We start from the raw sequence: 13,263 nt of genomic DNA on the forward strand, positions 1-13,263 counted from the left end.
AGTTTCCCTTCTCATATGCCCAAAGCTGCTTTCCTAAACGAACTTACTAGAGAGTAAGTTTCATTGCAGTGCATGGGATTTACTTCTGAGTAAACATGCTTGTGATTGCGCTCCACCTCCTCCTGTGTGCTTGAATGGTAAGTCAAGACATTCTCTCTTCAAGGGAGTTCATAAATTAATACTTAGAGCCAATTGGTTAGCCTGATCAATTAGAAAACCTTCTGATCAACTAAATAGGTAGTTTGAGTAATTAGACAGGTTTTTAAGTATTTGTGCTGACGTTTTAAAAACTGTAGGTTAAAAGTGTAATCTTAGAAGAGGCATTCCTCCCTTCTCACCCAGGGAAAATGCCTCTTGCAAGATTATGCGTGCACAAATTGCAGCAGGCATAGTCTAAAACCAGCAGACTTTTCTTTTTTAGTTTTATTCAGGTGCAAATTTATGCAATGTTACATATCAAAACTCATTCAGTAAGATTCCTTTTATCTGACAATAAGACCCAAGAATGAAGTTTAACGGTGCATGATTTATTATCTTAGTTTGCTTTATGGTCATGTTTATGGCTGCTGTATTGTGGAACTGGCTATCTGTATTTAAAGATCCTTCGACAGATGTGCAGCAGGAAGAGAGGTTGCTTTATTTTTTAAAATGAATTTGAAAGAATATTTGTGTCCCAGTAAAACATATCCATGGGGTCGCTTGTTTACACCCCCCCCCATTTTGAGGTTCTGGAGGGAAGGGGGCACCCCTCTTAATAGTTCCTGATTCTAGATTGCCACTGGCCTAGGTAAAACCCAGCAGATTCCAAGGACCTACTGTAGGTGGCATAGGAGAGCTTTAGACCCACTGTTAAGTTGCCCAAATCTGAATTTAGTTTCTCCCCTTTGGGTATAAGCCATATAGTTCTCTGCTTTTAGATTTTGGAAAACTGCTGAGTCTTGGCTGCTATTTTCCTTGTACTGCCCTCTCGCTAGCCAACTAACCCCACCTGTTTGAGAGGCTTTGAGGAGGAAATAAATCACAAAGTGATCAAGCTCACAAACAAAAAGTGTTAAGAAAAAAAACACGATTTATTTAATGAAAAACTCAAAAAATAGGGAGGGGGGGAGGAAGACAACAAACCCCAAGAATAAAATGCATCAAATACCAACAAGGCCCCCAAAATCCAACTAAAGCAGAAATTCTTTATGTAGATCATTTGGGAGTTTGGAGCCTGTAATCCAAACTAAAGAGAATCAAGATGCTTACAAAAAATGAGATTATATACAAAACTCATATTTATGTACAGTGGCCAAGACACAAAAGATCACATGAAAATCCAGACAACCTAAATTATAGACAAAAATAGTTCCAGAATGTGCAAAATCCACACAGCAAAAACAGGAAACGACGGTCCTCAAATGGACTCACTTACTGTAACAGTCTAAGACATGAGATTAGGTCTGAGGCAAGGCCATGTGGAAGCAATGAACACAGACCTTGGAGAGCTCCCTGGAGCTGCGTGCCTCCCACCATGGCTCTTTCCTGGGAGTGTCATTTATTCATGGGGCAAGAGTGTACTCTTTGGTAGATCTTCCATGTAGCTGGCTGGGGAGTACTGGGTGGGTGTGAGGAACCTAATAGAAGACTGCCTGAGGCTTCCTTCAAGGTAGTGTGCATGCACGTGTGTGCTGGAGTTGTCTACTAAATTCAGGTGCCGATTTGCACACTCTCAACACAGGGAGATTTTCCTTCCAAGCTAGGAGTCCATGCCTTACTTCCACGCTCTGCTAGGCACAAAGTGCAAACTGACTTAAATGGGAGTGACTTCTATCCACCCACACCAAGGACACATCACTTCAGCTTCTTGAGGCTGCTTTCCTCCAGGGAGAGAAAAGAGTAATTCCATCTTGCAGGACTGACCATCTCGGGAGGGGAGGTGGAGGTGAAAGGGCTGGTTTTTGTGTCAGGATCCTTGCTACAATGGCAGAAGTTTGGGATGGATGTTGCATGTACTCCCATCCCAAAGCAAGCAGCTGCAGGTCGCTCTCCAGAGTTATCTGAGCAGCTGCTTCAGCTGCTTCTTGAAATGAACATCTCCCCACTTCCCTTGGGTGTGGTGTCAAGGAGAGGGTTAACACTGGAGACCCTAAAAGGAATTTGAACGGAAGAAAAACAAGCCAGCTGGCCAGCCACCAGACTTGCAAGTGGCGTCGCAAATTTTAACAAGCCCAACCTCTAACAAGGCCTCTCTGTCCCGAGTCCACAGCTGTAACAGGAGGAGTGTGCATGCTTTTGCAAAGCATGAATCTGAACAGCCAGGCCACGGAGAAAAACACAACACAGAAAATATGTGTGAGGCAGCCTTGTGCTGGTTTGACAGACAGATGGGCACATATGGTGACAACACTGCACTATCTGGCTAGGGGGTGGGGAGAGCTTGTGTGTGCTTCTGCAGAAGCCCAGGATGTGGCAACAGGCACAGGCTTGTCACAGCTTGCCCTCCCCAGGACATCATTTCAGACTAGCCAAAAGCAACCCAAAGGATATGAAAGGCACAGCCGACTGGCTGCTGGGAAATTCCATTCGTCCCGAGTCCTGCACCACCCCTGGACCTGCGTAGCTTATGATCCTGCCTGCCACCATGGATTGTTGCCTGCCAGGTACTCAACATTCCCCTTTTTCTTACAGCCCTAAATAGGTGACAAAGAGGCTTATTGAGCTCCTGGTGGGCCACTTATGCACAGCTGGTGGGCTGCCTTCAGCTCCTAACCTAAAATTATCTCCTCTTAAAGTGAGAGCCTAGTAGGGTAAAAGGTGGGTGGAAGGGCCTGCATGGTGCCAAGGAATCCTGGATGTTGGCTAATCCCTCCCTCCCCTGCTTCCCCCATCTATTGGCTTTGAAATCAGCCTGATTTGGCAGGTTCTCTCATGACCTCATCCTGAAGCAATTGGACTAGGCATGACATTCATTTACAGCCGGGGGGGGGGGGGCACACAGATATGAAGATGAGACAGACATTTCTGCAGAGCTAGTGGGGAAGGAATATGCAGAGTTGTGCTTATTTAGAGAGACACTTCTCTCCCTTGCATGCAGAGGAAGCAGCTACCCCCAAACCCAGGGGATAAAGGACACGTCAGTATGAACTCCTTGTCTCAAGTTGTTTGATCCAAATACAAGGAGTATCTTTAATATTCAGATGTGGAGGGACAAAGATAAGGGACCTAGTCCAAGAAGGAAGATGTACTATACTAGCATATCCTGGATCAGTGACATCTCCCACTTGAGAACGGGGTCTGTCGGGTTCAGGACAGACACCCAACAGCAATGTCACTTTGTGGGTCTGGGAACGTCACTTGGCGTAGGATTCAAAAAGCCACATTTGTAAAGTAGCCCACCACAGTAGGAGCCAAGAGAAAGAAACGGAAAGCAACCATCACCACCAAATCAGCCATTTTATCTGCCATTGAGACTCTTCAACAAGGGAAATGGATTAAAATCTGATCCAGCTCACCTTGTCCAGCAGTCAGCAAAGCCTGGGAGGGGGATCCCACCATCCAGGGGCATAAAGTAAATGGAGTTGCTGGTGCTCGTAATCATGCTTTTTCTCTTGAGCAAAAACAGCAACAGCAGCTCAAGGACAAACCTGAAGGAGCTCTGAAAGGAATGGCCTTGGGGTGGGAGGCGGAGGAACAGCTTGAAGGAAAGAATGGCACGGCTTTCCGTCTTTTATTCTAGGAAGCAGAGACGATTGCTCATATGCTCTTGGTAGCCAGTGCTCTCACTGCCAGCCCCATATTTCCACTTCCACTGAAACAGCCTGGAAACCAACACCACCACTTTCAGGTAGGACAACATTGCCTCTGTTGCACAAAAAGCCACTTCAAACTGAATTCTGGGACCTCTGAAAATATGTGGTCATTCGTAAATAACAGAAAATGCATCTAGAAAACCAACGGTGGCCTGTATTGCTCCACATTTTGACAGAGCCACATTGTATGCATTGAGCCAATTAAATTCTCTTAAGCAGCACTGTGGCCCAGAGTGGTTTTAATCAGCCAAGAAACTGGGCTGATACTGTGCTGGCTGAAAATATATTGATGAAGGTGTCCCCCCCCCACCCCCCTGGTGGGTGGCTTGTTTTATTGCTGGTGAGGAACAGGTTAAAAGCAATGTGAATCATGGAAAGAATGTCACGGCTGCTACCAAAGTTTGTAGAGAGAAGGCAAGGTGGTTCCCAATTGTTCCATGGAATACCAGGTTCTGGGCAGGGGGGGTGCTTTTTTGTTTTCATGTTTTACCTTAGTAAAAACCAGGAGCAGCAATACTTAGAGAAAGGAAGAGGGAAGGCATTTGGGGGTGAGAGGGTTCATATTGATCACACAAAAATGCCCAGTGAGCTACAGGCTTGCTACAGACAAACAACTCCACCCCACTTCCCTGAAGTATTGCTGAATGATGGTCAGTAATGCTATTTTGCATCAGGGTCAAACAGGTCTGGTCTGAGAGGCCTGTCCAAACCCCCTGTGCTGATATTCAGCTTACTACCTTTAACAGGGTGCTTAGAAAGAGGGAAGTTTGGCAGGGTCTGTGACTTCTGGTATGACACATATAGTTCCTGGAGGCTCTATAACACAGACCTGTTTTTCCCCTGAAAAAATGAAATGTTGAAAGGATAGGAATGCTGCTGGGAGACCAACCCCACCTTCTAAATGACTGTGACAAGCAGGCTGCAGAGGAGATGGCTGAACAGGTCCCCCCCCCCCCCCCGGCATCTTTGCATCTCTCACAAGGCTAGCTCAGGAGCAGGTAAGAGTGCAGAAGGACAAGCTGTACTCTCTGCTCTTGGTATCAGTGAGATGTAGCTGGGATGGTGCACCTCTCAACACAATTGTCAAGCAAAGTTAACAGAATGAGCTTCAGGATATCCTACTTTTCAAAAATGGTGGACAGCCTTCTCCACCTCTCACTCCACTATGATACCACACTGGCAAGTGGGGCCTTACCTGGAATGTAGATACACCTCAGTTAAACACTGCCCCAAGTTTTTAAAAAAATGAGGGGGAAAATAGTTATTTCAATTGCTCGGTTTAGAAAAAAAACTACTGGAAGAAAAGACTAGTTCAACTGCAGAGAAGTGAATGTGTATGGCTAGGCCAATAGAATGGGTGGGATGGCCAGAGAAAACTTCAGCCTCTACTTCCTTACAATGATTCTTCCCCTCATCCAGGCACGGAGTAGGCAACCTCACATGACTGTGAAGGCTCCTTCCAGCAGCTTGCAGGTTTGACCCAGAAATACTGAAACAGAGAGGGACTGAAAGGAGTAAAGGCCTTGATTGCTGATGGCAAACCCAAGCTGAGTCGAGTTTGGGAGCGAACACAACAGCTAACATGGGCTTTGCTGCTTTGTGCTTTTGGAAAGGCCAGGGCTGAGAAGGAGAACTTTGAGAAAGAGCTCAGCAAAGCTCTCAGTTGGCTCAGCAAAAGCTAGAAACAGGAACGCTGTGGTTAAAGGCAGGTTTCATGGACCATAGGTTCTCAAAACACAGTCTTCAGGAAGACACAGGTGTGCCAGCACAGCTCAAGGAAGGAGTGTGCACCAGGTGTGACGTGAGATCAGTAGAATCCAGGTCTTTGGGGATTCATTCCCAAGATGTAGTACACTCAGCACAGACGGAGGCTGGACACCCACAACATGATGTGGCAGCAAAACACGAGAAAGCAGTCGGCAGGCAGCTCCTTGGCTGGAGACAAAAATGTAGCATCTCTCTTGGCACCAGAGGCTAGTCCCTCCCTGGTGCAACCAGATCAACACACAGTTAATGCGACACGGGTGAAGTTACCACAGGACAGCTGCTCCAATTTGGCTGATGGTTTGGACAGAGGTGATGCCACACTGCAGCAGAACGATGAGGATGCAGGAGGGACTGCTGCACGGCCACCATCAGGCTGGCTTTGAACCAAAGAGTCCAACAGGGAAGTGTTTCACATGGGTTGGCCACTGGGCAGCTAACTGGAAAAACTTGATGTCGCTCCATTCCACTCCATCAATGGAAACTAGAAAGCATAGAAGATTCCTATGAACTTATGAAATTGCCTTATACAGAGTCTGATAATTGTTCCATTGAGCCTAGTATATGTATACACTGACTGGCAGCGGCTCTCCAGTGTCTCAGATAGGGCCCTCACCCATCGGTTGCTTCTCAACGCCTGTTACTGAACTGGGACTCCTGAGTCAAAGCATGTGTGCTACCACCGAACTATGGCCTCTCCCATAACAGAACAGATGTGATGGGTAGGATGCCAGCTGGAAACTCCATTCACACCTGGCTGAGGTTGAAAGAACCTTGTTTCAAGAGGCAGCAAATGCAAACCATAATATGTGGCAGGTAGACTATGTTGGGATAGTCATTGTGGGTCACAAGTTGTCTATGACACAGGCTTTCACTTCGTTCACACAGCCAAAGCCACCCCTGAAAAGCACTTTTGCCTTCCTTGATCTTGGCTTGCACTCTCCTGCACCACTTTGTATTTAGAATGCTCCTCTCAGCTGTAAACCTGTGGGGAGGACCCACTTTAAATTTGTACTGCAGTTTCAGGATCATAAAGAAATGCAACAACACTCTAATGAAAGCCCTTCTTGGTTTTACCAGGTCCCTCATCCACTTGGAAACCTTCCCAGTAGCCAACACAACAGAAGATGCAAGCATTACCTTTCAGCATCGTTTGCTGCTGTTTTGCAGAGCAGATTAGCCGGCTGATTCCATCAATCATTTGGCTCTTGGAATCTACTTCTCTCTCTTTGGGTTTCTTGCTTAGGAAGATTGTGGGAACTAGAAAGCCAAAAGACCCAATTAATGAAAAGGAGTCATTCTTGTAAAACATGGGATGCTAGCTAGGTGAAACGTGCAAGGAAGAGGAACTCCATAGCCTCTATTGCCATCTAGCACCTTGATGGTGTGGTTCATAGGACAGGCTGCCATGCAAAGGACTGTTGTCAATTTGCCCCGCAAGAACAAGGCATAACCATTCTGCATCCATTATCAGCCTGGCCAACTCTCTCCTTGGCTGTTGCGCCACGGCCTGTATGGAACAGCAGTCTCCTCTGCAACATCATTTCATTGCACACATACCTCCAGCAAGGAGAAAGTCTCCCTCTGCAGAACTCACCTTTCTTATTCTTCTCTTTGGTGACAACAGTCATGGCCATGGTCCCAGAGAGCTGGGTTTCCCCGCTGTTTGGAAGCCGTGACACCTGCACCGAGCGGAAGACACTCTTGAGTGTGTTTTTGGAGCTGGCATCCTTTTTTTCCCCTTCCTTCTTCTTTTCTATGGGCTGAGCTAACCAGTAATCCACTTGTAGCCCAATGACATCACCATATGGGCTGTTGGGTGACCTGTGATCCAGAGAAAGGAAGGAGGGAAAACCACAAGTACATTTTGTATTGCAGAGCATACCTTGTGGGAAGGTTACCGTAATAAGCAGGGGGGAACAGGATGGGGGTGCCATCATGCTGCTTTTCCTGTCTCCCACCAATGCTGGAAACTTCCAAAATCAAAAGATTAAGGAAGCCCGGTGGAAAGGCAGTTTACGCACAGTGGTGTAGAGCTCTCTTAAAACTGTACCAGTGAGCCTTGCACAGAAAACCTCACTCTACATTTTATCATGTGACTAAATACCTCAAGAAAATCAAACCTGCCTGCTAAGAAGGCTGCAGGGGATTCATAATGTCTGGCAGCTCTTGGGACCAAACCCAGCTTTTTTGGAGAGGCTGCCAGATCACCCCTAGCACCACCTTTGCCAACCAGAAGCACCAGAGGGATCTCCTTCCCCTCCTTGCTACCTGAAACAGTTCAGGGATGGGGTGGTGGTGGTCAGAAAGGTTTGTGACCGTGCAAGAGGAAGGAAAGCGGATGAAGAATAGTTGACACTTGCTAGGCCGTGACAATCCCCACTCTTCCCACTGGATGAGAAGACAGCAGTACTGGAAGCAGGAGTGTCTGCTGAGATGATGGGACTTGCTGGCATATCGCATAGTTTGGGGTGGGTGGGGGGTTGAGATTCACACCTTCCTGAAAAGGGGCAAAATCACTCAATGAACTGGAAGAAATGAAGGAAGGGGGCTACCATTTATACTGTTATCCTCAGCATACTGTGAAACTGGCAAGGAAGTGGGACCATGTCCAGCATGTGAAAGATAGACAGTCTGAGGCATTTCTGAGCCCCACACCCTTGGACTCTCTCTCTAGATCCAGATGTATCCAAGCTTCCCACCATGTCAGATACAGGCAAGTCCTACCCTTCTCCTAGCATCTTTGGGCAAGAGCCTTCCCCACACCTAGCAAATCTTCAGACTCACAGACTTACCCCATGCCAGCCAATCCGCTAGTCATAGAGGGAGATGATGGAGGAGTGGCAGTGATGTCCCTGGCAAGGCCAGAGGTAGAAGGGGGAGAGGTGGAGGGAACTGTTAGGCTGATGATGGGAGAATCATCTCCCTCTCCTGCAAAGGAAGGAAGCCATGAATCTTTGGCCACCAGGAATAAGGAGGGACTGTTAACAGCACATTCTGCTTCCCTGCTAGATGGAAGCATTCATGGTAATTCCCAGGTTCTCCCCACTGGACCCTTCAGTCTTTTCTTACAGGGCATTTATATGGTCCGAGGGCTTTCCTGGGCACTGATGCCAATGCCTATGCCAGTATTTCCTCAAAATTTTGATACCTGGGCCGCAGTTTTCCCTTTTCTTAGACGGCAAGCACTTCACTTTTGCATTCAAAACAAGGCACACATTAATTTGGCCTCCCATGCTCTCTTTGCCCAGTCACTCAGGGCTCAGGAATGTACCTGTGGTTTCTGGACAACAGTGATGTTCCAGATTCTCCCATACCTGTCAGCTGAAACACAAGTTGCATCCCAGTAGGTCCTTATTCTCCACCCACCCCCAGATGATGTCCCTGCTCATACATTGCCAGAGAGGGTGGGATCAATGCTGTACGGGGGTCTCCCCACTCTAGGCATGCATCCACCCATTGGGGTGTGCCATACCTGTAGCTGCAGGAGAATCTTCAATGAGGCCCACTTTAACCACCTGCAGGAGTGGAGGGAGGGGGAGGAGGAGAGAGTGCATTCAGGGTGAGTCACCTCCAAAACAAAACATGTCAGATAATACAGCTGCAGGTGGAAATTCAACACCTTTGTCCTTCCTAAGGCAGATCACTTAATGGCAAAGCCATGGAAGACAAGCAGAAGACTGTTAACCCTTTCTATACTGTAATGAAAATATGGCATCCACAGTCTGTTCATAGGGTGTTTTTGTTTGTTTTTTGTAATCTCAGTGTCCCCCATCCTGTATTTACTAGCAACTGTCTGGGCTTTGAACCAGTAGCTTTGGGGCCTGTAGCTGGGACCTAGTTCAGAGGGCTCCTGGAGGCTGTTCAGGCCTCAAGGCCCTCTTCAGGCACAGAAGGAAAACGGCAGTGTGCAAATTCACCCTCTGTGATTGGCTGACAGTATGAAGCCTCTGGATTCACCAGGCCTGGTATAAATGCTACGAGCTTAACTGTCTACCCTCACTTGGCCTATAGGACTAAATTACCTTCTGTCTCCTGCCCTTCAGGCTCTAGCAACAGACCTCAGACCCCAGGATGAAGAATACACACTCCAGGTCTTGATGTGGGTATGGCTGTCTACAACCCTGGCCTGGCCTGGCCCTGACAGAAACTGTGTTAGAACCTCCTGGGATGTCCGAACTGCAGAGGCTCCTTTGCTTAACTGCCTCTCCACTCAGAGCTGATGTATACACTTAATGAAAGGATTATCAGAAATGAGGGTGGCTGGTGGGGTGTGATCATGCAACACATACACACACACCAGAATCTTAAGAGTCACAGCCAAAGGGGAGAACAGCCTACCAGAGCTGTGCAAGGAAGTGGGCGCAGGTGTGTGTGTGTGTATCTGGACTAGTCATAACATTGACTTCAGACCTCCCCCACACCCAAGAGATCTGCACATTATAGGAAAATGCACTTGCCAACTTTTCTAAAGGCTAAACCCCCAAATTTAAAGTTCTCAAGCCGCCCTCACTGTTCTCTCAAGTAATGCATACACCTTTATTTTCCTCCTGTAAATAGCACAGGGGCTTGAGTGTGTTCTAAAGGTGAATATATTTGAGGTTTCCCCTTAATTGGTTGTCATCACATCAGTAGTTCCAGTGCACACTCATAGGTCACAGCCTGCTGAGTCACCCCCTGCCTGGCTCAGGTTGACTCAGATTTCCCCTTTGCTTTAAAAGGGAAAAAGAAGAGGCTTTTTAGAGTTGAGAGCACTATGGCTTTTTGGGAGGGGGGTAAACATTGCATTTCCTGCTAGGCATGCTAATTCCTTTGCAGAAAAAGAATGGCCCCCAGTGGCCACCATCCTGCATGTTTACCTCATGGTCAAAACAGCAGCAGCTTTCTATTAAAACCCCCCTCTGCGTCAAAGCAGGGATGAATTCCTCAAACATAGCCCATTGTGTTTGGATAAGGATGGAAAACGAAACAGGCAGCAAAATGGCTAGCAGGAGACTGAGTGCCAGGCAGAAACTTGTGTGTCGGGGAGGAAAAGGGCCTTCTGCTTTACAAGTGCCCCTGCTTGGGAGAGTTGTGCTTTGAAAATAAATAAGACAGATGTGGCAGAATCTTGCAAGCTGCAATCATTGGGAGGTGCAGATCTGAAACACGACAATAGCAAAAGTCAGGGCTATCTCTCTATGTGACTTGGTACTTTACTGGGCAAGGGGAAAGTTTTCTGTAGATAACTAGTTGCGTCATCCCACCAAAAAAATTGAAGCAATAAAACTGGATGAGGCAACCCTGAACTGATGGTGATGCAAGAAAGGCAACAGTTTTCCTTCAAGCCATTACAATATAGGCCACATCTCATGGAACAATGCTAGGATTCTGGAGAATCCCAGCTTATTGTGAATTAAGGTGCATACTGGTACATGCAAGCGATTTGCTGCTTCTTGGCTCCTCCCAATAGCATGAGCTGCCAAACTAACCAAGAATTGAAAGCTTGCTCTGTCATTCGAACTGGGGATCCTGGCTGGTCACTCCCTTTACAAGCCAGAACTGCAAACCAGGTTTTGTTGTTTATTTATGGATCCTTATTTGTCTGGGAGCGACAGGCCAGGACCCTCGGTTTGGCCAACACAGCAAGCTTTCAATTCCTGGTTGGTTTCGTGCAGGGCTGCACAACCTTTTTAGCCCCAAGGGTGCTGGATGGCAGGCTGGGGACCACACCTGCAGTTATGCACACTCTTCATATACATCTGGCAAAGGAAACCCTGCTCTCAACTCAGATCACTGACCTCAGATGAGAGCGAGGTTTCCCTTCCCTACCAGTAATGCTAGCTAGGAAAACTGGGCCCTTATCTCTGATTGCTGATGGGAGATAAGGCAGGCTTCCCTTGTTGGCACTAGCTCTGATGAGTGCGAATGCTTCCATAGTTATGCGTATCCCTGCCTTGCTCAGTGACTATCATCAAGTCAGGCTCAAGAATCACAGACAGTTGGTGCCAAAGAGCTTTCTTTTACTGCTCCATTAAGGGCAGAGGGTATATTTTCATGATACATTTCATGTGTGGTGCCTCGTATATTGCACAACTAGTCTATGGAAACAAAAGGTGGTATATTGGTCTTAAACATAAATATTTAAAATATTTATATTCTCCCTTTCTGCCTGATAATAGGCTTCCAAGACAGCTTGTAATTAAAAAAAAAAGTTCACACACAATAAAATGAAGATTAAAAAACATGTGGCAGTGGTCACTAAAAAAAAGGTACTGTGCTCCAACAGCTGCTCTTTAAAGGATCTGCAGCAGCCACATGGGAAAATAGTTCTCCTCCCTGACCTGATTTTATCCCTGGGGCTGGAGCACCTTCTTTGGGGCAGCTGGACAGTCAATGGCTCCAGCAACACTGCTGGGGACAATGACTGCAACCTCACCAAATGGAATATATCAGTGGTGCTATAAACTTTTTGCTGCTGATTGTTAAGAATGAAGTGCAAAAAAAATAAGGCTAAACCTTGCGAACCTATGCAGATATAATGTGGTGCCATGGTTTGGTTTCTTCAACCCTGGTTAAGCATTACAGCTGAATACCTCAGAATCATAGAATCAAAGGGTTGGAAGGGGCCTACAAGACCATCGAGTCCAACCCCCTGCTCAGTGCAGGAAGCCTGATTCCTAGGTAGTCTCCCATCCAAGTACTAACCAGGGCTGACCCTGCTTAGCTTCCGAGATCAGGCACATCCAGCCCTTTGCTTGTGTCTTTACCTAAGCCAAGGATAAGGACTGGTCACAAACAAAGATGTGAAACTATGGTTGAATGGAAGTTAACCATGATTAAGCATTATGTTTGCACTAAGCAAACTATGATTCTAGTGGTATCCCAGCCCATTCACTTGCAGATCAACCATATCCAGGATTTTGCTAGTTGCCTGAGTTTGGGAAAGTGAAACAAGTATTTTAAAAAATCAAGTCAAATTATATGAGATGCAGTTCTGAGATCTTCCAACATAGAATGCCTGTTTTCAGTTGCTTATGACTTCACCACTCATCAGATGGGATCCAGTCAGGCTTACTGCCAAGTACTTGGCTGAGAAAGATAAATTTAGCACAAGCTAAATTACACAATGTCATTTGATTGAATATCACATCTGAATTTTAGCCATAACTTCCGTTCAGCATCAGCAGGGAAGGGAACACTGTAGGATAAAATGATCGTCTTGCAAATGGAATGGGTTGCCAATGTTAAATGCACTCAGAGAAATGCATGCACATTTGTCTTCCAAAAGTTGGTTTTATCTAAGTTATCTGAGTTATCAGTGCAACAGGGTTTGAGCAAACCAACCCTGAATTGGATAAGCTCAAATTAGGGAGTGACATATCCAAGAAAAAGAGAGCCTCTTACCCCAATGAAAGGGATGAACTTCTGGTAAGAATCTTCATCTTGGCTGTGGGCAAAGGAAACAGCAGTTAAGATCCAGGGAAGAAGAGAATAAGAGATGCAAAAGAGCAAGGGCGTTCTGCCTTCTTTCCCACTTTACATGTCTGCAAAATAAACTGGAATTTAGGTCTTCAACATGTAACATTCCACGGAAACACAACTCGATGAGAAGAATGTGAAGCTTAAAGGGTCAGGCCCACTGGGTTACCGCCCCCATGTAGAAGTTTCCATTTGCCAGTGGTTCCACACTGGGGTTGTTAATCCTTGAAACCAGATTACCTCATGG

The 13,263-nt window shown here is 46.5% G+C and overlaps 1 protein-coding gene across 2 annotated transcripts in view; it reads right to left on the reverse strand.

The window, feature by feature from the left end:
* Positions 1 to 1,053: 1,053 nt before the first annotated feature.
* PACS1 (phosphofurin acidic cluster sorting protein 1) overlaps positions 1,054 to 13,263 on the reverse strand; it is an 81,024-nt gene continuing 68,814 nt past the window's right edge. For both annotated transcript variants that reach the window (XM_084824078.1, XM_084824079.1), the window contains exons 19-24: positions 12,942 to 12,984; positions 9,031 to 9,073; positions 8,351 to 8,486; positions 7,153 to 7,379; positions 6,696 to 6,815; positions 1,054 to 6,039 (exon numbers count right to left, since the gene is read on the reverse strand). In XM_084824078.1, coding sequence (XP_084680204.1) covers positions 5,927 to 6,039; positions 6,696 to 6,815; positions 7,153 to 7,379; positions 8,351 to 8,486; positions 9,031 to 9,073; positions 12,942 to 12,984 — 682 coding nt within the window. In that variant the 3' untranslated portion in view covers positions 1,054 to 5,926. The remainder of the gene's footprint in view (positions 6,040 to 6,695; positions 6,816 to 7,152; positions 7,380 to 8,350; positions 8,487 to 9,030; positions 9,074 to 12,941; positions 12,985 to 13,263) is intronic.

The sequence above is a fragment of the Heloderma suspectum genome, chromosome 17, assembly GCF_057233095.1.
Source record: "Heloderma suspectum isolate Gila_16-S chromosome 17, 16-S_ref, whole genome shotgun sequence".
Lineage (NCBI taxonomy): Eukaryota > Metazoa > Chordata > Lepidosauria > Squamata > Helodermatidae > Heloderma > Heloderma suspectum.